Below are 26,121 nucleotides of genomic sequence, written 5' to 3' on the forward strand. Positions count from 1 at the left end.
CCCTGCACACAGACACACACACTTCCCAGACCCAAGCCTGACTTCATTCCTTCCTTCCTCTCTCCCTCTCTGTGTACAGGCTGGGAAGGCTGGTTGACTACAGAGGGGTGGAAGAGCCTGGTGGAGTAGAGGGACACAAACAGGGCTTCAGAATAAATCCTGTGGGGCAGCCCGGGGTGGCTCAGCAGTTTAGTACCCCCTTAGGCCACGGGTGTGATCCTGGAGACCCAGGGTCGAGTCCCACATCGGGCTCCCTGGAGCCTGCTTATCCCTCTGCCTGTGTCTCTGCCTCTCTCTCTCTGTGTCTCTCATGAATAAATAAAATCTTAAAAAAGAAAAAAAAAAGAATAAATCGTGTGTGTGTGTGTGTGTGTGTGTCTCCCTAGAATGTTCCCTGTATGTCAGCCTGTAACAAGCTGTAACATGCCGGCCCCAAAGCTAAGCATCAGACTGGGACTGGGTGGAGGCACCTCCTACAGCAGCAGGAAAGACTGGAATAAGAGCTGTGTCTCCTCCCAGGTCAAGGGATTTTCTGCACATTTATTAAACACCTACTGTGTGCCCCTCTGGCACTGAGGATTCACCTGTAGGATACAGAAAAGAATCAGAAAATGATGTTTACTGCAAAGTGCTGGCTGTGTAGGGGATTTGGTGTCGGGGGTGAGGAAGCACCTAGGGACAGGCATGAGAGTCACTGTGGCCACAAGTCCCCTTCCTCTAAGCCTTTATAAGGCCTTGATTTCTCTGACAGATCTCCAGGAAAGGAAATTCTTCAGCCTCCCTTGTATGAATAGCCTTGTCTCCTTATTCTAAGTTCCTTGTTGTGTCTGGCTTCACTTCGTATTCCTGAATTTTAAGCTCATTTCTCTTGCCGAGAGTTCAGTGGAAGCAGAGTCTTGGGGCCGCGAAGAACGCAAATGGTTAATTCAGCTTTGCAGCTTTCTGGGTTTTCTGAGTAAAGAAGGAACAGGCACCAAAGGGCTCATCCCAAGCTGCCCCAGAAACAGAAGTTACCAGCAAAGAGGGGTATGATGAGGGTCCAATGTTGGGGTGGGGAGCTGGTGGGGACAGAGAGATGCTTCCCTGGGAGAAGGTGAACAGCCATGCGGCCCTCCTCAGCTCATCCTCTGCAGCCCTCTGGGCCATCTAAGGGGGTGGAAGAGATGCTGCTGTGTCTTCCATCTCAGCCCCCTCTCTGGGGGGAGGCCCTTCCCCACATGGAGGCCGTCAGGGATTCAGATCTACAAAAGCCACACACACACACACACACACACACACACACCCTTCTGTACTCTTACCTCCTAGATAAACCCTGACGGACACAAATTCAGACATACAATGCCGGGCGTGTCAGCACTCTCCCCAGCACAGACACACACACTCCCTTCTTCCCTCCTCTTTGACCCCAGGTGTCCTCAGGGATGGCCACCCCTATAAAAGGAGATAGGGGAGGGGCTCAATAGGTTAAGCACCTGACTTCAGTAGGTCATGATCTCAGGGTCCTGGGATAGAGCCCAACAGGAGTTCTGCTCAGCTGTGGAGTCGGCTTCTCCCTCTCCCTCTGCCCCTGCCCCCACTCATGCATGTGTGTGTGTGTGTGTGTGTGTGTGTATGTGTGCGTGTGCTCTCTCTCAAATAAATACATTTTTAAAAAATCTTAAAAAGGAAGATGGGGTAAACTAACGGGTGGCTAAACTTTGGGCCCTGCCCCTGCTCTGGTCCTCCCACAGGTGCCCCCCTCCACACAGGAACAAGGGGAGGAGCCTACAGAGCATACATACCCCCTCTGCCCTTTGAGATCACACTCTGGACCTCTGAACCGGAGACTGAAACTCCCTGCCCAGAGCTAACCCCTCACTGGGGGCCTGTAGTTCTCTTGTTCTGGCTCTTTCTCCTGAGAGCGGACAACAGCAGCATGTGTGTTATGTGCACACTTAGGCAAAGGGATGATAGAGGTGACAGTTATAGGGGAGGGATGGACACAGCTGACATGATGCTAGGGTATCTACACACATGTGCTGGAAGCCCTTTGTCATGTGCTAGTGAGCAGGGAGCCAGGCATGCGAAGGGAAGGGGAGATGGCCCAGGGGCTGGGGGTGCCGGGGGTCAGGGAACAGTCATCCCCAAGATGCTGTGTTCCGAGAAGGAATCAGAACTCTCAGTTCCATCCTGGCCTTTGAGGGCGTTGTGGGGGTATCCTTGTCAAGGTGCATCTTATTTAACAGTTGGTTAGTTTAATTTGTGGCTAATTTAGATCTTTGTGTATGGGCCTCCATTTGTACTCTGGCCCCTGCCCACTGGTGTTAGGGTGGGGGGACTTGCTTAGTGTGATCCCTTCAGGGCTAGGAAGACAACCTCGGCTGCAGAAGAGCCTGGAGAGGGGCCAGCCATTGCTGGGAGAAGGAGCACATAGGAAGGTGCAAGGCCCCTGGGCAGAGGTGGGGAGTCGGGGGTGGGTGCGGGTGGTGGTGGTGAGGTACTCCTGCTTTTTGTGCTATTCTTTGTCCTGGGGAGGAGTCTGGAGGCCAGAGACTGCCCACAGCTGGGTCCTGAGGGTGTGTGCCCAGCCAGCCTGGGGAGTGCTCTTAATTATAGAGGTAGCTCCCAAGACACTTCACTGCAAGGCGTGTGGGCGGGCATGGAATGTCAAAAGGAAAACAGGGAGACAAGAAAACAGAGATAGGATGGCCAGAAATAGCACAAGCCAGGGGGAGATACCAGGGGCTAGAGGTGGTGGTGGATGGGGAGGCTGGAAGAGGGTCAGGACCTCTCCAGGGGATGACTGTCCCCCCCTTCCCTACCCCAAGCCCCCAAAAAGATGGGATTGCAGAATTTCGGGAATTCAGCAGGGTGTGCTCCAAGAATTGGGACTAATTCTTGATCTGTATCTTCCCAGCTTTCTGAGCAACTCCTGCCCCCTCCTGAGAGTTTGTGTGGGGGGACGCAGCCAAGAGAACCTTGCTACCTGAGTCACCCCCTTGCTGCTCCTGGCCTGGGTGACTCCTGGCACAGGCTGACACAGCTGAGGCCCCACCCGCCTGCCAGCCTGCCTGCCCCTCCCTCTCCCAACAAGCTGGGAGAAATGCCTGCCCAGACAAGTGCCTTCCCACAGAAAGGCCGCCCCTCCTCTGGCACACACATGTGCAAGTGCACACACACACACACACACACACACACTGATAACAGGATTTCTCCCCAAACCGTGAAGAGTTCTTAGGAAAAGGAAGAAGAAACAATCCATCAGAGCCTCCTTTCTTTTGTGTGTGTGTGTGTGTGTGTGTGGAAAATGAGTCTAGAACTAGGAGAAGAAGGTCTGACCTTGGGGTCACACAAGCAAATTCCTGGCAGAGCTGGGACTTGAACCTCGTCTCCTGCCCACCAGCCCCGCAGACCCACGAACCTAGGTCTTTCCTACCTCTACAAAGGTGGGGGGCAGGGTATGTGTTAGAGGGAGATGGGAACCAGTTGTGTGGGAAGTCGGAAGTCACCTCAAGATGGAACTTCAGGGCGGGGGAGGGGGACTTTGGGATTCAAGAGCGGGGGGGGGGGGGGGGGGGGGGGGTTGGGGGGGGGGGGACTTTGGGATTCAAGAGCCAGGGAGCTAGGGAGGCCTTGCTGGGCTGGCCGGCCCTCCCTGGGGCTGGAAATCAGTAACCTCTGCTCACTGCCACTCAAGCCTCTACACCAAGAGGGCACCACCCAGACCAGGGCTCTGGATTTGGCAGAGACCTTTCCCCTACCTCCCTAGACTCCAGCAGGGCAGGAGCTGCAGCCAGGGCTTGGAGGCCCCCCCTAACCTGGTACATGAATCCCGTCCTCCCCAGTCCCATCCTGCGGCCACCAGGGAATTTGAGAGTTGAGATCCCTGAATATTTCATCGGCACTTCAGCCTTCAGTGGAAGCAGCAGCCAACTTCCAGCTCATGGATAATTTATGGCACCCGGCAGAGAACCTGGGAGGGGGGAGGGGGAGGGGCAGGGAGCGTGGGGGTGGGTGAAGCCTGGACTGGGCACACGCTCAGGGTGCTGGAGAGAGGCCAGGTCCATCCAAAGTGTGGCGTGTGTTAGTGTGCGCGGGGCAGGCCTGTGGGTGCACTCCAAGGCCTGGGACATTTCCATTTTTGAGGATCCCAATGCATTATCAAAGGAGAAAAACAAACCCACCAACAACAACTAAGTTTGTCAAAATAATTGCGCTGAAGGGTTAAAGTCATGCGACAAGCATTTTCTGACTTCATTCCTATCCCTGTGTCTCTGTAACTGTGAGCCTAACCTCATTTGGAGATACCAAAAGCACTTTTTTCTTTTAAGATTTTACTTTTAAATAATCTCTACATGCCATGTGGGGTTGAATTTACAGCCCTGAGACCAAGAGTCACTTGCTCCTCTGACTGAGCCAGCCAGGCACCCCCCACCCCTCAAAAGCTTCTAATGGGATGTCCTTCATGGCTGCAAGGCCTCTAAGAGGCCCCCTGCTCCCCACACCCTTCAGGGCCAGGGGGAGAGAAGCCAGACTTGCCACTCAGACTGGCTGAACTGTGCTCCTTCCTAGCTTCCTCCAGGAAGGCCACCAGGATTTAGCCAAGTGGTCAAGGGAAAAGGAAGGCATCTCAATGGGGCCACTCCTTACTTTGCTCCAAGAATGTAATATCCCACTCTTCTCCTAAAAAAGGAAAGATGAAAAAGTGACCCAGAATGGAAAATGTCAAGGTCTCCTTGACTCTTCATTGGTAGTGGCTTACCTTAGTGAGTTGAGTTCTTCCTCAGATTCAGAGGATTAAGTATACGGGTGGTGTGTGTGTGTGTGTGTGTGTGTGTGTGTGTGTGTGTGTGAAAAAGCAGGCATGTTCCCCCCCTTACTTCAGTTTCCCCTCCTGAGTCATGGGTGTGAGAGGTGCTCCCACCCCAAAGCTGTCTGGGGGACAGAAGAGATGTTATCCAGTTGCTCGGGCGCCAAGTGAGACCCAGGCAGGTGGTGATTACAGGTGATGTGTCCACAGGTTGGCCTGGGGCTGGCTCTGATGGGCAGCCCTCACGCCCCAACATATTCCCACCAAATCCTTGAGTCATCTTGGGGCTAAGCCAGCCTTCTAGCCTCTCTGGGCCTCAGTTTCCCTATCCATGAAGGTGAGGCCATCTGCCAGGGCTGTCCTTGGAGAGGGGTTGCAAGACCTAGATGAAGACCCCAGAGTGGGGAGCTGCAGGGGGGCTAGGGCCCTACACCTGCTATTGGCACTAGTGCCAACTGGACACAGCCTTCTGACAGAGGGAGGGGGTCGCTCTCTGTCCCTAGGCAAGACCCTACTCCCCCTACCAGGGTGTGACTTTAAGAACTATTTCTCAGGGAAGCCTGGGTGGCTCAGCGGTTTAGTGCCTGCCTTCAGCCCAGGGCATGATCCTGGAGTCCCACATCGGGCTCCCTGCATGGAGCCTGCTTCTCCCTCTGCCTGTGTCTCTGCCTTTCTCTCTCTGTGTGCGTCTCTCATGAATAAATAAAGTCTTAAAAAAAAAAAAAAAAAGGAACTATTTCTCAAACCTAAGGGGCGGGGAGGAAATTCTTCCATTAGAATTTACTGGAATTTTGAAAGAGCCTGTGGCACTTTCCCTGTCCATTGGTCCTCACTTTGCAGATTCAGGAAGGTGCTGGCCTAAGTGACCCTGGCAAATCTGTCCCCAGGCTCCTGAACATTGGCCCAATTCCATGGAGCTGACGATGGGGGGCAGCGGGGAGGCACAGGCCCTGGAATTGGGGCTGAAATGCAGAACTTGACTACCTGCTCTTCCTTTCCCCTCCCTACCCACTTCCTCCCTCCCTCCTAGAACCCCACACCTCCCTCAGTGGGCTGAGGCAATGTGGGGGCTTTGTGCACACATCTGGCCCTAAAGCCAGCATCTCTCTCTCCTTTCTCTGAGCAGCATCAATTTTGGAGAGAACTTTCTTTCTTCTTTCTTTCTTTCTTTCTTTCTTTCTTTCTTTCTTTCTTTCTTTCTTTCTTCTTTCTTTCTTTCTTTCTTCTTTCTTTCTTTCTTCTTTCTTTCTTTCTTTCTTTCTTTCTTTCTTTCTTTCTTTCTTTCCTTTTTCTTCTTTCTTTCTTTTTCTTTCTTCTTTCTTTCTTTCTTTCTTTCTTTCTTTCTTTCTTTCTTTCTTTCTTTCTTCTTTCTTCTTTCTTCTTTTTAAGATTTCTAAATTCATTTTATTCATAAGAGACACACAGAGAGAGGCAGAGACATAGGCAGAGGGAGAAGCAGGCTCCTTTTGGGGAGCCCAATGCAGGACTCGATCCCAGGACCCTGGGATCACCACCAGAGCCAAAGGCAGATGCTCAACCACTGAGCCACCCAGGCGTCCCAGGGAGAAATTTCAAATGCAGCTCAGCCACTATCGCTCAATTTGAGAAACCTTGGACAAGTTGTTCCTCATTCCTCAGCCTCACCTGTAGCAGAAGGGAGCTGATACCTATGTCACAAGCCTGCTTTAAGGGTTATGAAGAACCCGCCAAGTGCCCACCACATGGTAGGTACTCAAAATGCTGCAGCGTGAAGCTTGCTTCAGGACAGGGTCTTTCCGGGTCCGGGCACCTCCGTGGCATTGGAGCCTGGCCCTATTGTGTGAGGTCACCATCCCCAGTCCCTTTTTGGCCTTCCCCAACCTTCTACCCATTACACTACAGATGCTATGACTGATGCGGTGCCGGGCAGGTTGCTGGAGGGTGGGGTAAGGAGGGACCAGGTGAGACAGATGTGGAGGAGGCGAGGGTGTCTGCCCTGGGTGTGGTTGGGAGAATGGGCAGCAGGCCCCACGCTGGGACTCGGTCTCACCGGTTTGGGGAGCTGGCCTGGCAGTGGGGAGACGCCAGGCATCATGGAGAGATGGGAGGGGCTGCTGGCTGCCTAGAAGAGGAGAGCTGAGTAAGGGCTCAAGCTACAGCCTAGTTGTGGGGAGAGGGCTGAGGCAGGGGCTGGCCTCCTGCCTCCAGGGGACACCCCCCCCCAAGGACTGTCTCACCACCACACACTCAAGACGCCACTCTCAGACGCACACTTAGACACACACAACACACCTCTTAAATGGCACCTCCCCAGGTCTCTTTTTCTGTCTGATTTATCAGACTCACCACATAAATGATTCATTACAACACCTACTGTTTATGGCAGGTCTCTCTGCTGGGACGCAAACTCCACGAAGGCAGGGTGCCTGGCCTGCTTTGCTCTCTGCACACTGTATGCCAGCGCCAACAGTGTGCTTAGCACGTACTAGGTGCTCAATAAACACGTGCTGAGTGGGTGAGCCCATCTAGATACACATTCACAAGTACACGCAGTCTCACGCATCCGTGTGCAGAAACACCTTCGGTCACCCGTGAAACTGCCACACCCTCAGACACGTGCACGCAGGCACAGGCTCCCACCCGGAACCACACGTCCACACAGCATAAGCACACAAGCGCACAGACCTCCTTGCTCCTGCGCACACGCCCTTTCAGACTCACACCCAGCTGTCCAGATTCCAAAGCTCCTACTCACAGCAGGCGCGCTGCAGCACGTCCCCGCTCCCCACCCTCTGAAGGGCCAGCCCCAAGGGCAGCCCCTCCCAGAAACGGGGGGCGGGGCCTCAGTGGAGGCTGACAGCCCAGCAGCTAGAAAGGGGTGGGGTGCGCAGGGCGGGGCCACCGTGGCACCTGGGAGGCTCCGAGACGCTACCGTTGCAGACCCACCTACCGGAGACCGAGACTGGGAGGAGTGAGGTCACCGGTGCCCTCAGCCTTGCCCCAGCCCTGCTCCAGACTGACTCTGTCTGGCCTTCCTGTCGTCGTCCCCACCAGAGACCCAGGGGAGGGGTTTGGGGTGAGGCAGAGAGTCCTCCTGGGCACAGAGATGGGCAGGGCCCAGGCCAGGTCACCTGGCACATCTGTGGGGAGGGCAGGGGTGCGGACAGTGAGAACCGGGCTTCCCAGCATCAGCCCCACCCTCCAGTAGGAAGAGAAGCCTCCTACACCACCCTGCCTCCAGGGAGGCCTGAAACATAGGGAGTCAGAACTGTTACCTGCCTGGTCCCGGCCCAGGGCCCCTCTCCAGAGTGCCTGCCCCTCTACTGTGGAACTAGGGGGGCTGGAGGGGACACCGGTGCATCACAGCGCTCAATTAGCCACCTGGCATCACCCTTACCTCTGTACCTCCAGATTCCCTGCCCCCTAGAGCTGATGAAGATTGGGCAAGAGGATCTGGCAGGTCCACTGCCACCATGAGGTCTCATGTTATCGACCTGTGATCCTGGGGCCCCTCTGGCTGCTGATATGGAGCCCCCCACATCTGTTAAATGTGAAGAATGGGAGAATGGGCAGAGAGCAGGGGAGGGCACGCTTGCTCAGACCCTGGAGAACCTGCGTCAGGAAACGGCTAGAAAGTAAAAGCCGGAAATGTCCTTAGCCCCCTCCCCGTGCTTACCACACTCCCCAGAGGGAAGCAATGCTGAACCAGGAGAATGTAGGGCAGCCCATCTTAGAAATCTGAAACCACCTTCCAGGCACTGGGGCAGGAACTGCGTGCTCACGCCTCCTGGTGGGCAGATCTGCAGTTGCACTCTGCTCACAAATGCCCAGGATCCAAGGCCAAACAAAGAATTGAGCCCTCACACATCCCATATGTGCAAACAGGGGAGATGGACGTGGAGGGAGGGAGGGAACTACCTGCACCTTCAGGCCAGGAGAGACTGGACTCCAGGTCCTGCAATCCATTCAACAAGAAACATTTATTGAGCACCCACTGCCAGTGTACCAGGAACCACTGGACTCCTGGTCCAGTGGTCTTCATGACACCAGTTGCCCCTCTGCTGTCCCTGAAATTCAGGCTGAGACTCCACTTGGAGGAGCAGGAACCTTCTTCCCCAGCATCCTGTCCGGGTGAGGAGAGCACTGGGGAGGAAGATGGGCCATCAGCAGCTGTAGCACCACCATCCCATGGCCCAGAGCCCCAGAGGACACAGGAGGGGCCTGGGGAGCACAGGTGGGATGGGATGGGGCCTGGTCAGCTCTGTCCATTTTATATTTTTAATAAATAGTTCTTGCTGCTGCCCAGGCTGGTGAGGGCGGTCCCACGGGGCTGAGGCTTTCCCAGCTCTTGAGGGATATGAGGGTGGCCCTCCTCTCATGCTAGGTCAGGCTCCAGCTCTGAAAAGGAAAGGAGGGGACATGGGGTTAGCCCCCCCCCCCCACTCCCAGCAAGTATCTAGGTGCTGTCCTGGGGGATGGGGGCAGGCGGGAGAGAGGCTCCCATGGACAGGCCTCAGCTGAGTCCCAGCTCCAGAAAGGATGCCACCCCCTCACACACAGGGTTGGCTAACAGGCTAGAAGGCCCCAGAGGAGGGGTCCCAGCACTCCGACTGCCTCTGCAGCCCAGGACATGGATCCTGTGACCAACCTCCACCCCAGGCTGCAGCCCCACCCTCCACCAGGACTCGAGTCACTGACCGGCCTCTGCCTCGTCGCCCTTGGCATCTGGCTCCTGCCACCAGTCAGCATAGATGCCCTCCTCATAGTCCCCCTCGCCCTCGAACTCAGCATCTGATGGCGGATCCTTGGGCTCTCCGGGCGACACTGTCTCTTCCAGCTCCATCTAGAGCAGCCCCAGGGTGAAGGGAGAAATGAGGTCACAGCAGGCACAAAGCCAGATGGGCTTCCTTCCTGGATGATATGCACCCCCCTCACCCCATCTCAGTCCCCAGAGCCCCTCCTTCCCCAGGCTCAGGATCCCACCCAGGACTGATCTGAGAGTTTCTCCCATAAGGTACCACTCCCAAACTGCTCCTGGAGCCGATGCATGGGGCTCCCCCAGCAGAGACTCAACGTCAGCATAAGTGTTCCCTCTCCAAGCATGAATTCCACAGCAAATGCTGCTAATCCAGGCATACTGTCTGCTCATGCAGTTTCCTGGCCAGGAACATGATCGTCTCCCCAACCACCACCCTGCGCCCGGATAGCGCCTGGACAGCTCTCGTTAACCTTGCCAATGCCAGGCATCAAGGATGTGACCCTGGCGCATGAGCCTGGTTTGGATCTGGAACCCTCCTCTGGTAGCCGGTGCTGACCTCTCCCAAGCACTGTCTGTGCTCCCCACCCACTCACTAGACTGTGAGCTACTTAGGGAAAGGACGGTGCCTTCCATCAACTTAGCCCAGCCCCACACAGTGTCTGACAAACAGCAGGCCAAGAATAACAGTAATCAAAATGGCCACCATTTACCGAGCACCTGTACTAAGTACTTTCCATACCTGATCTCGTTTCACTGTCATGCTGGTGTGACACGGACATTATCCTTCCCATTCCACATGCAGGAACAGAAGTTCAAGAGCTACCTAAGACTTGCCTGGAGGCCACCCAACTGGTAAGTGGTGGGGCCCAGGTTGGCTATCGCCAAAGGCGGGGTACAAACGATGTGGCCCCTGCCCCATATGTAATAAGTAGGGGCATGGGTGAGTGAACAAAGGGGGGAATGAATAAATGAGCAGGGCAGCCCGGGTGGCTCAGCGGTTTAGCGCCACCTTCAGCCCAGGGCGTGATCCTGGAGACCTGGGATCAAGTCCCACGTCAGGCTCCCTGCATGGAGCCTGCTTCTCCCTCTGCCTGTATCTCTGCCTCTCTCTCTCTCTCTCCCTGTGTCTCTCATGAATGAATAAATAAATAAAAATCTTTTAAAAAAAAAAGAGCACTGAGCAGCAACACCTCACCAAAATTCAGACGCTCAAACCCTCGTTCAGAATCAAGGTACTGGGACACCTGGGTGATTCAGGGGTTGAGCATCTGCCTTTGGCTCAGGTCATGATCCTGGGAACCTGGGATTGAGTCCTACATCGGGCTCCCCACAGGGAGCCTGCTTCTCCCTCTGCCTATGTCTCTGCCTCTCTCTGTGTGTCTCTCATGAATAAATAAGTAAAATCTTCAAAAAAAAAAAAAAAAAAGAATCAAGGTACCACATGGTAGCCCTTCCTTCCTGCATTCATTCATTTATCGGTTGGTTCATTCAAACTCAAGTTTCCCAACACCAGCTCCGCAGCAGATGCTGTGGGAAAGCTGGAACAACCTGGTGTCCCATCCCAGAGCACAGTCCTCTGGGAGCCCAGCTAGAGAAGGGGTTTGGGGGTGAGATAGACCGGGGCTGCAAATGACTCCAGGTCCAGGGAGACAAAGAGGGTCAAAGTTGGCCCTGAAAGCCCAGGAGACAGAACCAGGGCATGCACCAAGGGCTTCCTGGAGGAGCTGCCACTTAAGCTGGGCTGCGGAGTTACTGGGCAAGATTCAGACATGTAGAGAAGGGGAGCATGAGAACACTGAGTGAGGAGAAAAGCGCAGGTACAGGTAAGGGACAGGTCTCTCCTGTGTCACAGCATATGACTACCAGGAGGTGGGGCCGAGCTTTGGAAAAAGATTGAGGGTCCCCATCGTGGCCCAGCCTAGACAGCAGGGGGGCTGCTTACCTCATCATCTGACTGCAAGTACATGTGTGCAAACTCCAGCAGCTCCCGAAGCTCAGCGGTCTGGTTGTGGTAGAGCATGGCCTCCTGAGAGGAGGGGAGGAAGTGGGGGTAAGCCAGACCCTGTGGCCAGATGGGGGGAGGAGCCAAGTTGTTGGAGCTCTGGGTCTCCCACCCTTTTTCAGTCAAAGGAGCAGGGAATAGGTATCAGCTCACATGCTGACTGAAAAAAATCACAGCTGCTTGGGAGTGCCTGGGTTAAGGAGGATTCTGAGGGCTGCTAGAAAGTTCCTTATCCATCAGCAGAAATCCAGGGTGATACCATGTGCCCCCAACTGCCAGTCTTGCCCTAGATTCCAGGGGTTCCTTAGTTGGTCCAAGCTACGGGGTCCCTGCAAAGGCCAGTAGTGAGAGTGATGAAGGTGGGGCAGGGAGCAGGCGGGGACAGGGACAGGTATCTTGCGACTCCCACAGCCTGAGCACTGGGCTGTCAGGGTAGACAGTCCCACTCCCATTTTGCAGGTGAGGCCACATATTCAGAAAGGATCAGTAATGTTCCCAGGCCCATTCAGCTGGGGCGGCCAGCTTTGAACACAGGACCCCAGTCACAACCCATAGTCTTTCTTTTCCCTTCCAATCTGGCCTTCCAAAGCAGCCAATATATATATATATATATATATATATATATATATATACATATATATATATATATACACATATACATATATATATATATACATATATATATATATACATATATATATATATACATATATATATATATATATTATTTTTTTTTTTTTTTTAATTAAACCACGTGTCCTGAGAGTGCCTCCAAAGGCAGTGCCCACCTCCCGGGGCTGGAAGTCCTCCTCCTCCAGGCCCCAGCGAGCCCGGTGGAAGCGGTAATACACCAGGTTCTGCTGCATGACACTGTCCTCAGGGTCGAAGAGCATGTAGCTGGCGGCGCTGCGGGCAGCCTGGCGCACATCGTTCACTGCGGGCAGGACAGGAGTGAGGAGCAGCCCTGGCACTGCCCCACTTTCAGGGACAACACCTTCCTAGCCCAGCCCCATCTCCCAATTCAATCCAGTGCACCTGGCTCCCCAGCTGCCTCCCAGAATATCTTCTAGGCACCTCACTCCCTCCAAATCATAAGGCAAGCTAGAATGTACCGGGCACTTGCCATGTGCCAGGCCCAGGTCATTTAAGCTTCACCGTTATCATCATCCCCATTTTACAGACAAGAAACCTGCGGCACAGAGAGGTTAGGTAGGTTTCTCAAGCTCACACAGCTGGAGTATAATGGCACTAGGGAATGAGAGCCCAGCAGCCCGGCCCTCAACCTCTTTGCCAACTGGAACTGGCCTCAGCTCCTCTGCTCCAACTCTAGCATCCATCCGAATCTCGGCATCTTCGCATTGCAGGAACACTGGAGATCATCCATCCCAGCCCCAGCTGATGCCCAGGATCTCCCCCAGACAAGAAGAGCCATAAATCCTGGTGCTACTTCTCATTAGCCATGTGACTAATGGCCCCTTGTACTATATAAGCCTCAGATTCCTCAACTGAAAAATGGGTCCAGTAATGTCAGCTGGTTGGGGGTAAAAGTATCAAGTGAGATAAACAGACATGTAAACTGTCAAGTTCTGTGCAATTGTGGGGTACCCAGTCATTTATTTAACTAAGAGGTTCCTGAATTCTGCTAAGGCTGCTCTCTGTTCTTCCCTCTCACCTGCCCGCCACCCCCAGGCTTCCCTCCCGTCACCCAGGGTCCTCACTTCTGAGGGGTGGCTCCCCATGGCTCTGTGACATTCCCAGTGCCGTACTCTCTGCCCCCTGCCCCCCACCCCAAGCCCACCAGGAGGCTCACACTTGTAGTAGGCAAACTGCAGGTAGTGATACATGGTGGCCACAAACTTCTCCACAAAAAAGCCGCCCACGTTAGGTGTCAGGTTGACCTCACAGTCCACTTTGCATTGCAGGGACTCTGCAAAGAGATCTAGTGGAGGAGGGGGAGGCAGTGGTGAGGAGCTGGTGGCTGCCCAGCCTGTACGATCACAGGAGATGATGCCGGAGAAGACTTTGCTGAGCATACTAAGGACAGTGCTAAGGACTGCCACTGTGGCCTGAGCTAACATCACCCCTACCCCGAAACCAGAGGGAGCCGGCGCATTCTGAAGCGGATGAGGTTTGGAGGTAAGAAGCCTAGACAGAGAAGCTTCGGACGGTGTGTTTTCTGCCCCTGCTGAGGGACCCTACAGTTAGGGATCCCATTTAGGTGTGATTTCTGACCACAAACTGCCTTCTGCACCCATCTGCTGGGCTGATCCTGCACATAGCACCTTGGCACCTTTGCCCCTGCATTGCCCTCCTGCCTGGAAGGCCTGTGAACCCAGTGTCCCAAGCCCCTTGTGGGATGTCACCACCTCTCTGCACCCATGCCCACACTTGGGACAGAATTGTAGCCCATGCCTCTCAACAGACTGAAGGCTCCCAGGGCGGGATAACACCTCACTCCTGTCCACCTCCCAAGAACTTCCTGGGTGCTTCATAAACATGTAGGGGATGAAAACTTGTGCTAAGGGGCCTGAGAGCTCTGGGAAGCAGGGCCCTGTGGGAGAGCAGGAGGCCCACAAGGGTGTGAGGGGGTGGGCAATACCTGCTATGGCTGGATAGAAGTCCTTGAAGTCCACCTGCTCGTGGGCCCCCTCGCAGCCGGCCAGACATCGGGCAAAGATGGCCAGGTACTCGGCCAGGGCCCGCTCCATGTCCTCGGTGCTGCCGCGGAAGTCTCCGCTGTTGTAAAGCTTCACAGCCCTGAGGAACACGGCCTGGAGGGGAGCGTGGGAAGGGTCAGGGAGCCCCGCCACCCCCTCCTCTCCGCTCCCAGCCCCGTTGGGGGCCAGCCCTGCCCCTGCCTCCACCTCGTAGGGTTGCGCCTCCAGGTCCGTGAGGGGCTCCTCGGCCGCGTCGAGCAGCCCCCGGTAGTAGCTGAGATACTTGGCGGTTAGCTCGTGCTTCGGGTTCCTCTGCAGGAAGGTGTAGGCCGCGGCTGCCGCCTTCTCCAGCCGGTTAGCCTGTGGGGCGGGGACAGAGCGGGTCGGGAGCGCCGGCTTGGCCGTCCTGGGCAGTGCGCGCGACTCCGCTCCCGACCGCACGGAGCCCGACGGCCGCTCGGAACCACACGCTCCAGCGGGGCCCCGGGGGCGAGGCTGGGCAGGGGCTGGGGGGGCTGGGGGGGCACCCGGGCTGCGAGGGAGAGCGGGGAGGGATGCGGGAGGACTCCGGGGTCGCGGAAGGCGAGGCGGGGCTGGGGGCCCCGGGGGGGTGTCGAGGGGCACCCGGACTGCGGGGGAGGGTGAGGAGGGATGGGGGAGGCGGGGCGGGAGGACTCGGGGGTCGGGGAAGAGGCGGCGGGGCTGGGGGTGGCGGGGGGACTCCAGGGCCGGGGGAGGGGCCCCGGGCGGGGTGCCGGGGCGGGGCCCACCTTGAACAGCGCGTAGTGCAGGTACTGGTAGGGCAGGCGGCTCTGGAAGTCGCGCAGCAGCTGCCGCGGCGGGTAGGGCACCTGGAAGGCGGGCAGCGTCCGCTTGCAGCGGCGCAGGCAGGCGGCGCGCTCCAGGACGTGTCCGAAGAGCTGCAGCTCGCGGGCCCACTCCTCGCCGCGGCCGCCGTCGGGGCCGGGCGCGGGCCCCGAGGGCGAGGCCGCGGGCGGCGCGGGGCCGCTGCAGTTGGCGTGGCAGAAGGCCTCGCTGTCCCGCAGCAGCCGGTGCAGCCGCAGCGCCGCCTCGAGGTAGCGCGCGCTCTCCCGCCAGCTCTCGCCCTCGTACTGCTCGAGCGCGTGTCCGTAGGCCGCGGCCAGAGGCATCAGGTCCTCGGGCGGGAAGCCCCGGAAGCTGTACTTTTCGTACTGCGCCGCGGCGCTGCCCAGCAGCAGCCACAGCAGCCCCCACGCCGCCCGCCCCATGGCCGCGCCGCGCCGGCCGGCTCTCCCGGGGCGGAGCAGGCGGCAGGGCCCGGCGGGGCGGCGGGCGGGCCGGGCGGGAGCGGGGCCGGGCGGCGCGCCCGCTGGGTCTTAGTGCCGGGCAGCGGGGCAGGAGGGCGGGGTCGCGGGCTGGGTCAGCTCCCCCGAGGGGCAGAGGCCCCGGGGTGTCCCGAGTCTCCTACGGTGGCCCACCTCCTGCCCTTGGGGGTCTGCCCCCTGACCTTCTGGAAGCGGATGGAAGGACGCTTCCCGCAGGGCTGGGAGCCCGCAAAGCCCCTCCTCACGCGAAGACAACCCCCACCTTAAGGTCCAGAAATTGACGGAGCGCCGCCTCCTCCACTCTGCCCAAACCCTGGCACCTGGTCTTCTTTCCATTACAGGGTCCTTTCTGCTCCTTCTCCGCCCCTAGCCCTGAAGGAGTCACCGCTAGTGTCCTCTCCCCGCCGCCCGCACCCCCAGTTCGCGACTGGGGGGCGCGCGGCGCTCCCGCAGCTGCCCACGCGCCTCCAGCCCCGCGCGGCACGGTCGGGCCGGCCAGCCTCCGCGAGGCACGGCGGCTTGTCCCCGGAGAGGCCCTCCCTGGGACCCTGGGGGAGTGGGGGCGGGGAGATGCCAAGATAGCCCCAGATTCTGGAGCCCCTCCATCCATCTGGAGGAGCCTAATTTGGAGGTGGTGGCGAGAGAAGCCGGGGATGTTTCAGCTCGGCTTTAGGACCCGGGGACTCCGGAAAAAAAGATGCCGAACTTTTTTCTTTTCTTTCTTTCTTGCTTTCTTTCTTTTCTTTCTTTCTTTCTTTTTTTTTTTTTTTGAAATGGGAGTCAGCTCCTACTTCTCGGCTTTCCCGAACCTCCCTCCCTGGCCGGGCCCCTGGACGCAGAGCCCCGGGAGGGAGGGGGAATCTGGAGTTCTTTCTCGCGCATTCCTGTAACTCCAACACTCAGCCTCGCCCCCTCCTCCGATTCCACCCCCCGTCTCCCGCCCCCCGTCCCGCCAGCTCAGGCTCCCCAGCCCCCATTCCACGTGGACCAGCCAGGGCGGGGGTGGGGACGAGGACAGGAAGGGGGGGAGCCTGCTCCCGGAGGAGGGGGGGAAGGAGGCTGGCGGCGGCGACTCCCTCGCTCGCCCTCACTGCTGGCCGTCCGCGCTCCAGGCACCATGTTCCGCGCGGGGTTCCCCAGCCACACCTTCCTCCGGCTCCCCCTGCTGCAGTTGCTGCTGCTGCTGGTACAGGCCGTGGGGAGGGGGCTGGGCCGTGCTAGCCCGACCGGGGGCCCCCTGGAAGATGTAGTCATCGAGAGGTACCACATCCCCAGGACCTGTCCCCGGGAAGTGCAGATGGGGGATTTTGTGCGCTACCACTACAACGGCACTTTCGAGGATGGCAAGAAGTTTGACTCGAGGTAACGGGTTGGGTGCCCCCAGACTGGCCACTCCCCTTGGGGCCAGGCTCTTGTAATCCTGGAGATCCCGTAGTCCCTTTAGGCTGGGTCTGCATCCCCTACTCACTCCGTGGTCTTCCAACCCCTAATGCAGCACCCTGGGAATGGGGACTTCCAGATATCCATCTTCCCCAGGACATCCTTACCCTCAATTTCAAACCCTCACCTCTCAAAGGACCCCAGTTTCTTTTACAGCAAGCTCCCCGTTTTCCCCAAAGTGTTTGATGATGGAGGTGAACTGCTGTATTTACTTACCAGTGCTTTATTTAAAGACCTGGCAGGGAGGTTCTGGTCCCTAGTGCTGGAGGGAAGGGCAGGGTCCCTGCTACATGTGAATCCTCCGGTGGTCTCAATCTGGGACCCCCTGAATCCCTTCTGGTTCCAACCCCAGGTTTCCAGCCTTTGTAACCAGAGAAGAGGCACTAGAACCTTTTTGGAGGCCACGGGGGTTTTGAGCAGCTAGGGTGGTAAAGCAGGGTGACCCAGGAGTGGAGGGCATAGCTCTGTGTAGGGACCCTATGTGTCTACGTGTCACAGGGCGGGGCATTGACCCCCAGGCTCCTCAGGGGGTTCTCAGCTCCCTCTCTGGGTTTCCCTGCACCCCCCCACCTCCCTCCATCTTAGCTCTCCCAGCCCAGGACTGCCTCCCATCTTGTCCGCCTTGGGGTTTGAGAGATGGGCTTCTGGTCTCATCAGACCTTTGATCTGCTTTGGCAAGTTACTTTTGTGGGTAGAGGCAGGGCAGGGCTGCACGCCAGCCTAGGTTAAACCTCAGAGCCGAGTCATACACCATATCCCAAGAGCTCAGTCCCTCTTAGACCCTTTCCCAAAACACACAACTCAGCCTATGGGAAATCGTTGGCCATGGCTTTGAAAGGCAGGCAGTGTACTGAATGAAGGACATGAGCTCCAGAGTGCAGGACCCCGAGTTCAAATCCAGCCTGTGACCATGAACAAAAAATTTTAGTACTTGCAGCTTCATGTTCCTTATCTGAAAAACAGAGGTTAAAAATAATCTGGAAAATTCAATTCCCTCTTCCTAAGGCTGATAACAGGGCTCAAGTATGATGATGAATGAAAGTGAATTTCATGCAGCGCCTGCCAATCCGAAAGCAAGTTCAGGGCACATGGGCCTTGACTCTGGGGAGGATTGAGTGCTCTGATAGTGTGTAACTGGTAGAATTTCTGTGCGGGTTTGGGCCCTCACCACAGCACTGTGGAGGAAGCCTCTCAGTGGGCAGAAGGAGGGATGGCTGGTGGCCAGGAATACAGCCCAAGTCAGGGAGGGGTTGGGAGCCGGGGATGGCTTCCTTGGTGGGACTCTGGGAGCCTGGCTGGCCCCAGTTCATGCAGTGCTAAGCTTGGAAAAACGTCCTTAACCCATGGTTCTTAACTCTTTTGGTCAAAAGAAAAATCTCTTGGAGTCCCCCAGGGTTGGCTCAGTTGGAAGAGCATGCAACTCTTGATCTTGGGGTCAGGAGTTCAAGTTCTTCATTGGAGGTAGAGCTTACTAAAAAATTGAATAAACTTTAAAAAAAGTGATTTAAAAATTTGTTTTAAATAAAAGTCTCCCGGGGCGCCTGGGTGGCTCAGTCATTTAAGTGTCTGCCTTCAGCTTAGGTCATGATCCCGGAGTCCTGGGATCCACTACCACATTGGGCTCCCTGCTCAGGGGGAGTCTTCTCCCTCTGCCTCTGTCTCTCCTCCCTGCTCTTTCTCTCTCTCTCTGTCTCTCTTTCACGCTCAAATACATAAAATCTTTTTTAAAGAAGAAAAGAGGGACGCTTGGGTGGCACAGTGGTTGAGCAGCTGCTTTTGGCTCAGCATCAGGTCTTAATCCCAGGGTCCTGGGATCCAGTCCCAGATTGGGCTCCCTGCGGGAAGCCTGCTTTTCCTTCTGCCTATGTCTCTGCCTTTCTCTCTGTGTCTCTCATGGGTAAATAAATAAAATCTTTATTTTTTTATTTTTTTATGAAGACTTTTTTTTTAAATTTTTATTTATTTATGATAGTCAAACAGAGAGAGAGAGAGGCAGAGACATAGGCAGAGGGAGAAGCAGGCTCCAGGCACCGGGAGCCCGACGTGGGATTCGATCCTGGGTCTCCAGGATCGCGCCCTGGGCCAAAGGCAGGCGCCAAACCGCTGCGCCACCCAGGGATCCCTAAATAAAATCTTTAAAAAAAAAAAAAGGAATTTCCTTCTAAAAAATAAAAACCTCTCAGCTTCCCTTAGCATCTGAAAACTTAAAATAAAACTAACTAAAAGCAAATAAAAGTCAAGAGGTAAAAATTTCCAATTATAAAATGAACAAATCATGGGGATGTAGTGTACACGGGGAGCATAGACAACAATATCATATTAACTTTGTGTGGTGACAGGTGCTAACTAGATTTATTAGTCCGATTTTCCCCTAATGTCTGTAAATGTCAAATCACTATGTTGTACACCCGAAACTAGTATTATCTTGTATGTCAATTATACTTCCACAAATAATAAATAAATAAAAGTAAGATAAAACAAAAACCAATAAAGGCCATGGCAATTTTAAAATGTGTCTTTCCAGAATTGGAAACTAATCTCTATCCTCAGCTAGCTCTGCTTCCCCTTCCTCTCCTTGGAAAAGTGATGGTGTGGTGGCACAAACATGGAGTTGAATAGGGCACGGATTTGCTGTGTGACCTTGGGCAAGTCAGGGTCTTGTCTCAATTTTTGTCATGAGAAAAATGAAAATGCTAATGCCCACTTCAAAGGGGAAAGAATTAAATAAGGTATTGAGGGGCACCTGGGTGGCTCAGTCAGTTAAGCATCTGCCTTCTGCTCAGGTCATGATCCCGGGGTCCTGGGATCAATCAAGCCCCATATTGGGCTTTAGTGGAGCCTGCTCCTGCTTCTCACTCTTCCTCTGCCCCCCACTCATGCTTGCTCTGTCTCTCCAGTGCTCTCTTTCTCAAGTAAATAAATAAAATAAATAAGGTGGTGAAAGGGAAAGGTCAAGGATTTCATCTGGCACATGGCCAATGCTCAGTAAATGTTCCTTTTCCCCTTTGTGCCATACTTAGCACCCCTCTGCTATCAGCAGATAGTGGTAGCACACAGGCCTATGCAGACCTCCTATGTCCCAGGCAAATAAAAGCCCCTGACCTCCTCAGGGACGTCTCTCCTGTAGCAGCCCATCCTATTAAGGGAGGAGGGAGGCTTGAGAGGAGACAGGAGTATGTGGACCCACGCCTGTGTATAGGGAGGCGGATAGAGTGTGTGCGCACCTGCGCATGTGTGTGACCATGGGCAGAGACCACTGAACCCCATCTACTTCTTCCCTCCCCTCCCCCAGCTATGACCGAAGCACCTTAGTGGCCATCGTGGTGGGCGTGGGGCGCCTTATCACCGGCATGGACCGAGGCCTCATGGGCATGTGTGTCAACGAGCGGCGACGCCTCATTGTGCCTCCCCACCTGGGCTATGGCAGCATCGGTGTGGGTGAGAAGGGTTGGGCACAGGCATGGGGATGGAGGAGACCCAGAAGGCAGACAAGGACCCCAGGGCCAAAAACTGAAGCTCGGAGGGGGAGAGTGACTTGCCCAAGGTCACACTGCCTATGCAGTATGCGTTGAGACAGGTCTGGGGCTAGAGTTTCAGTCTCCTGCCCATGGAGTGGGAGGAAAGGAAATGACAGGCCCTGGGTAGAATCAAAGCTTGACTAGGGAGAAGGGGAACTAGGGGCAGTAGAGGGGGTGGCCAAGCATGACGTTCAAGTGGCCATTCAACCTGCCACGCTGGGGCTGCAACAAATATGGCACCGCCTTTGATACCAGGTAAGGGCAAGAGGGAGTTCTGGGCGTAGGGGACTGTGGCATGGTGAGGGGTCCTGGAGGCTGCACCGGACATGAGCTGTGGCCTCCGGACTCTCACAGCGGGGCTCATTCCCCCGGATGCCACCCTCTACTTTGATGTGGTCCTGCTGGATGTGTGGAACAAGGCAGACACTGTGCAGGTGAGCACCTTGCACCACCCAGCCCACTGCCCCCGCATGGTCCAGGACAGCGACTTTGTCCGCTACCATTACAATGGCACACTGCTGGATGGCACCGCCTTTGACACCAGGTAAGGGCTAGAGGGGTCCTGGGGCACTGGGGGCTGTGGTATGATGGAAAGGGTGGCCAGGGCCCATCTCCAGCAGCTCTACCTCATTTTCTACAGCTACAGTAGGGGCGGCACTTATGACACCTACGTTGGCTCTGGATGGCTGATCAAGGGCATGGATCAGGGGCTGTTGGGCATGTGTCCTGGAGAGAGAAGGAAGATCATCATCCCTCCATTCCTGGCCTATGGCGAGAAAGGCTATGGTGAGGGCAGACAGGGTCTCGGGGATTCCCCAGAAGAGGACTGTCACGTACACGTATGGTTGTTCGGGTTGTGTCCTGCAAAAGGGCACTCAGGACGCTGTAGAGATGAAATCTCTCTTGGTGATGATCTCACTAAGAAAGGGTGCTTTATTCTGATTCCCACAGACATTCAGTAGGGGCTAGTGATGGCCTTGGGGAGGATCCAGCTCACACCTCACAGGGGGATCAAGAAACAGGGCTGCTGAGGATAGAGCAAGGTCTCTGGAGAGCAGAATTAGCACCTTTCTGCAGGGTGCTCACACGGGCCTTCCTGAGTGGAGAAGGAGCCCCGTTTGTTCTCCACTTGTATGGTTCAAGCCTATCCCTTCCCCAGGGACTGTGATCCCCTCTCAGGCCTCCCTGGTCTTCCACGTGCTACTGATTGACGTCCACAACCCGAAGGATACCATCCAGCTAGAGACGCTGGAACTACCTCCTGGCTGCGTCCGGAGAGCAGTGGCTGGAGACTTCATGCGTTACCACTACAACGGCTCACTGATGGACGGCACCCTCTTTGATTCCAGGTTAGTGTGGGGCGGGGGGAGCAGGAGGGTTCCTGAGGACAGAAGGTGGAAGAGGGAGTGAGGACCTGGGGTCACCCCAAGCAGCAGCTGGAGGTGGCTCTGAGCTGCCGGGCAGGGCCGGGTGGGGGGCCCTGTGACCTCCCTTGCTGGCCCTCCCTGCCTTGTATTACAGCTACTCCCGCAACCACACCTACAACACCTATGTGGGGCAGGGTTACATCATCCCCGGGATGGACCAGGGGCTGCAGGGCGCCTGCATGGGAGAGCGCCGGAGGATCACCATCCCCCCACACCTGGCCTACGGGGAGAACGGGACAGGTAGGCGTGTCCCCTGTGCTCACAGTCACTATGGCAGCATCACTGCAGACTGTCCACTGACTCCCCAGGGGCGCATGGCCATTCCAGCCACCGCTCTGCCCCTCTCGTCACCAACAGTCACCTGCCACACCTGCCACCTGCCCGCCTCCTGCCACACAGACTCCATCCTCTCCTCCTGGGGCACCCCCCGCCCCACTTCTCCCTTCCATCATGGAGAGGGCAGCCAACTCCTGAGTTTTGGGGAGGTGGGGTTGTTATGGAAGAAAAGAAATAGCCCTAGGAAGCAAAGAGACCTGGACTTGAGACCCAGCTTTGCTGGAAGCCTAAGTATCCTCACCTGTAAAATGGGGCAAATTACTTTTTTTTTTTTAATTTTATTTATTTATTCATGAGAGACACAGAGATTGAGGCAGGGACATAGGCAGAGGGAGAAGCAGGCTCCCCAAGGGGATCCCGATGCGGGATTTGATCCCAGGACCCTGGGATCATGATCCGAGCCAAAAGATGCTCAACCACTGAGCCACCTAGGCGTCTGTAATGGGCTTTCTAACTGGCCTGGTCCTCCCCTCCCCTGTCCCTCACCCCCACAAGAGCGTATTAGAAGAATCGACCCTGGGGACAAAGACTGTGGCCCATCCTAGTTTGCAGACACAGGGGTGGGGGTGGGGTGGGGGGGAGGCCTAGGGGCCTAGGGGAGGCCTGAGCAGCCCTTCCTGGATTCTGAGCTGATCCATTCTCCGTTCTGACCCCAGGAGACAAGATCCCCGGCTCTGCTGTGCTGATCTTCGATGTCCACATCATTGACTTCCACAACCCTGGGGATCCCGTGGAGATCAAGATACTGTCCCCACCCCCGGAGACCTGCAATGAGACAGCCAAGCCTGGGGACTTTGTTCGCTACCACTACAACTGCTCGCTCCTGGATGGCACCAAGCTCTTCTCCTCGTGGGTCCGGGGCAGGGCCAGGGCTGGGCAGGTGGGTGGGCCCAGGCTTGGGGAGTCCTCCCGACACACCCCGATGGGTGCTTCTGTGATGTTCCCATCCAGCCAGCATGGGGGACCCCAAGGAGCTGAGATTCTCTATGCACGGGCACAGGGAGGGTGAACCAGTTAGTCTAGGGGAGCTGCTGTCTCCATCTGTGGAGGGGAACCCAAAGCAGGGAGAGATGGGCCCTCCTGGCCGCACTTGGGGGGCAGTGGCATGATGAGGACGGCATCCTACCTCTGAACTGTTGGGCCCAGCACTGGGCTGTGTGGGGCAGGCACCAGGAGGAGTAGCTGGGAGACTGGGCTGGTGGGGGACGATGGGATGCTGACTGGCCTGGGAATCTGCTTTCCCCCTGCTGCAGCCATGACTATGGGGACCCCCAGGAGGCCACACTGGGGGCCAACAAGGTGATCGAAGGCCTGGACACAGGCCTGCAGGGCATGTGTGTGGGAGAGAGGCGGCAGCTCGTGGTACCCCCACACCTGGCGCACGGAGAGAGTGGAGGTGAGGAGCAGACCAGCACTGGGGGCTGCTGGGGCCCATGAGGGAGGCCTTCCCAAGGGTTCTGTGTCCAACAGGGGAAACTGGGGACTGAGGAGCACCTAGGGCAGGCTGCAGGACAGACCCAGGCCTCCGCCTGACTGGGATGCTTCCCTTTCTTCCCCTCCATCTCCAGCCCGGGGTGTCCCTGGCAGTGCAGTGCTGCTGTTTGAGGTGGAGCTGGTGTCCCGGGAGGAGGGGCTGCCTACAGGCTACTTGTTCGTGTGGCATGAGGACCCTCCTGTCAACCTGTTCGAAGGCCTGGACCTCAATAAGGACGGCGAGGTCCCCCTGGAGGAGGTGGGTGAGGAGTTTGGTCCTCCTGATAGCTTCTCCCACACTGTCACCCTGACAGGAGCTGCTGTTTGTGGTGGTGTCATGCAGCGCAGTATGTCTGCAGTCCCAGCTGCACCTGTCTCTGCCCCTGTGTTGGGTCACAGTGCCTCAGGTCTTGTCCCTGCCTCTTCTTCATGCAGCCCAGCTCCCCCCTTCCACTGCTGCCTGTCCTCCACACCTACCTCCTCCCCCGGCCCCCTCTGGGACCCTTCCCAAGGCCACTTGCAGCTGCTCCGGTGAGACCCTCACCCCCCTCTCCCCTTGGCTCTCCTGGCTCCCAGTTCTCCGCCTTCATCAAGGCTCAAGTCAGCGAGGGCAAAGGACGCCTCATGCCTGGGCAGGACCCAGAGAAAACCATAGCAGACATGTTCCAGAATCAGGACCGCAACCAGGATGGCAAGATCACCGTGGAGGAGCTCAAACTGAAGTCGGACGAAGACCAGGAGCGGGTCCATGAGGAGCTCTGAAGGCCAGGAGCCTGGGCCCAGGCCCAAATGTGGAGGCCCGCTTCTGTGAGGACAGTGGGCCCTGGGGCTGACCTTCCAAGGGTCGCCCTCCCCTGTGCAGGCATCATGTCTAGGAACACCTGAAACATGGTCAGAGGAGACAACTCTGGTCTCCCCACCAGCCCGAGAGCAAAATCCACAATACAGACCTCGATTTACTGTTTCTCTTCTGGCCCCAAACCCCTCCCTTACAAGTTTTGGAGTCACAAAGCCAATCTGTTGGCGGAGTCTGGGGGTCGGGTGGGGCCATTGCTGAGCCTCACCCATATTCCCCGCCCCCAACGTCACCAGACACTGAACAAGGCCCAGCTCAGTCATTTATTTTCTCAGACTTTCCTTTTACCCATACTTTTCCTTGTCCCCAACTACCCTGCTCTGGTCTGTATTCTTGGGTCCAGGCAGCCCCCCAAGAGCATAGACCAGGACTCACCAGACCCTCAGCTCTGGGGGCTTCTAGGGAGGGCACTGCCCTCCCCCACACCTCTGCTGTTGGCCCCCCACAATGTCCAGTGGTGGCTGGAGTGACCCTGGGGCTCTCTGTTCAGGGCTGGGCTTGGTGTTGCCCTTCCTCCCTCTCTGTCCCTGCTTTCTTTCTCTATGGGACAGAGAAGAGGAAGGTGAAGGGGGTGGGGATAAGGATGGATGGTAGTCTTAGGGCTATGAAATCCTTGGTTTGGGGGAGAGATAAACTTGGAAGAGAGGCTTGCTTGAAGTGAGAGGGGGGTAGACAGCTCTGCACATTCAAAAGGCTAAATTGGTGGCAGATCCCTTTCTCCTTTGTACCAAATAAAAGACTAAACCAAAGGCCTCAGGATGTGCTCTTTCAGTTGGAGGGTGGCCCTGGGACCCCAAAACTGGGGAAGAACCGGGAAGAAAGTGGGCGTTCAAGATACCACGTCCTTAGGTCTCTGCCTCCTACCTGCTGTGGCCTAACCAGGGCTCTCCCCATGGAAAGGGAGCCCCCTGTGTGCTGGAGGGAGAGTGGGGAGTGGTCATCTACAGGGGGGCCTGCAGGGGAGGTGTGGAAAGATGATCCCTGGCTCTTAACTGTCCCAACTGAATGGAAAGGTGGGGTCCCCTCGCCCCCAACCTCAAACTGAGGAAATTCAAGGATTAAATTAAGCTGCACAGGTTGGATTCCTCTCTTCCACGTAGATTTGTTCCAATACTAGGCTACCTTCCGCCTCTCCTTGCTCCTGGCTGCCAGCCATTACCACCTGCTGGATCCCCCCTCCCTTCATCTGAAGGAAACTTATCAGCTCCAATCTACAGTGTCTTGAGGGAGGAATTGCTCCAGCCAGCAGGCAGGCCACCCGCCCCCCCCACCCACAGGGCTGGAATTTGGCCAGGGCGTCAAAGATGTCCTAAGCCAGGAGAGGATGGGGGAGCGGGGGAGGCTTGGGAGAGAAGCCAATAGTACTGGGCTCCCTGGACTGACCTGTCCCCCCACAAGCACCCATTTCTTGCCCAGGATCCTGAGACACGGCTTCTCCCCACAACCAATCCCGGACACTCCAGGCTACAAAGCATCCTGAAGGCACCTTAGGCTCTGACAGTGGCTACCCACTGGCCTCAGAGGGTAACCACCTCCTCTCCTAAAGCGAACAAGCCAGCTCTGAACCAAAGCCCGCAG

General features: G+C 56.4%; 2 protein-coding genes across 3 annotated transcripts; one reads left to right on the plus strand and one right to left on the minus strand.

The window, feature by feature from the left end:
- Nucleotides 1-8,729: 8,729 nt before the first annotated feature.
- On the minus strand, nucleotides 8,730-15,480 carry P3H4 (prolyl 3-hydroxylase family member 4 (inactive)). 2 transcript variants are annotated; one of them, XM_077853204.1, is made up of 8 exons: nucleotides 14,957-15,477; nucleotides 14,394-14,546; nucleotides 14,129-14,300; nucleotides 13,340-13,468; nucleotides 12,318-12,463; nucleotides 11,470-11,553; nucleotides 9,467-9,611; nucleotides 8,730-9,166 (listed from the first exon to the last, which is right to left on the minus strand). In XM_077853204.1, exons 1-8 carry the CDS (start codon nucleotides 15,434-15,436, stop codon nucleotides 9,144-9,146), a joined length of 1,332 nt encoding a protein of 443 aa, XP_077709330.1. In that variant the 5' UTR covers nucleotides 15,437-15,477; the 3' UTR covers nucleotides 8,730-9,143. The 2 variants fall into 2 exon arrangements, with proteins under 2 accessions (XP_077709330.1, XP_077709331.1); XM_077853205.1 differs by lacking the exon at nucleotides 13,340-13,468 and having other exon boundaries at nucleotides 14,957-15,480.
- A 1,041-nt stretch (nucleotides 15,481-16,521) lies between these two features.
- FKBP10 (FKBP prolyl isomerase 10) lies at nucleotides 16,522-25,292 on the plus strand. The gene is made up of 10 exons (XM_077853203.1): nucleotides 16,522-16,855; nucleotides 20,226-20,371; nucleotides 20,806-20,995; nucleotides 21,092-21,237; nucleotides 21,611-21,800; nucleotides 21,973-22,118; nucleotides 22,871-23,063; nucleotides 23,468-23,610; nucleotides 23,783-23,946; nucleotides 24,264-25,292. The coding sequence occupies exons 1-10, from the start codon at nucleotides 16,611-16,613 to the stop codon at nucleotides 24,447-24,449; spliced, it is 1,749 nt and encodes a 582-aa protein (XP_077709329.1). The 5' UTR covers nucleotides 16,522-16,610; the 3' UTR covers nucleotides 24,450-25,292.
- Nucleotides 25,293-26,121: the final 829 nt, after the last annotated feature.

The sequence above is a fragment of the Canis aureus genome, chromosome 16 (assembly GCF_053574225.1).
Source record: "Canis aureus isolate CA01 chromosome 16, VMU_Caureus_v.1.0, whole genome shotgun sequence".
Taxonomy (NCBI): domain Eukaryota; kingdom Metazoa; phylum Chordata; class Mammalia; order Carnivora; family Canidae; genus Canis; species Canis aureus.

Bases quoted from the DNA above. Each gene is read 5' to 3' on its own strand.
- P3H4 (XM_077853204.1), bottom strand. From the start codon at position 15,436: ATGGGGCGGGCGGCGTGGGGGCTGCTGTGGCTGCTGCTGGGCAGCGCC. The intron at 11,554-12,317 runs GTGGGCACTGCC...CCCTCCTCTCAG, and splicing joins AGGACTTCCAGCCCCGGGAG to GAGGCCATGCTCTACCACAA. The intron at 9,612-11,469 runs GTAAGCAGCCCC...GGGCTGCTCTAG, and splicing joins ACTTGCAGTCAGATGATGAG to ATGGAGCTGGAAGAGACAGT.
- FKBP10 (XM_077853203.1), top strand. From the start codon at position 16,611: ATGTTCCGCGCGGGGTTCCCCAGCCACACCTTCCTCCGGCTCCCCCTG. The intron at 21,238-21,610 runs GTGAGGGCAGAC...TCCCTTCCCCAG, and splicing joins CTATGGCGAGAAAGGCTATG to GGACTGTGATCCCCTCTCAG. The intron at 22,119-22,870 runs GTAGGCGTGTCC...TTCTGACCCCAG, and splicing joins CTACGGGGAGAACGGGACAG to GAGACAAGATCCCCGGCTCT.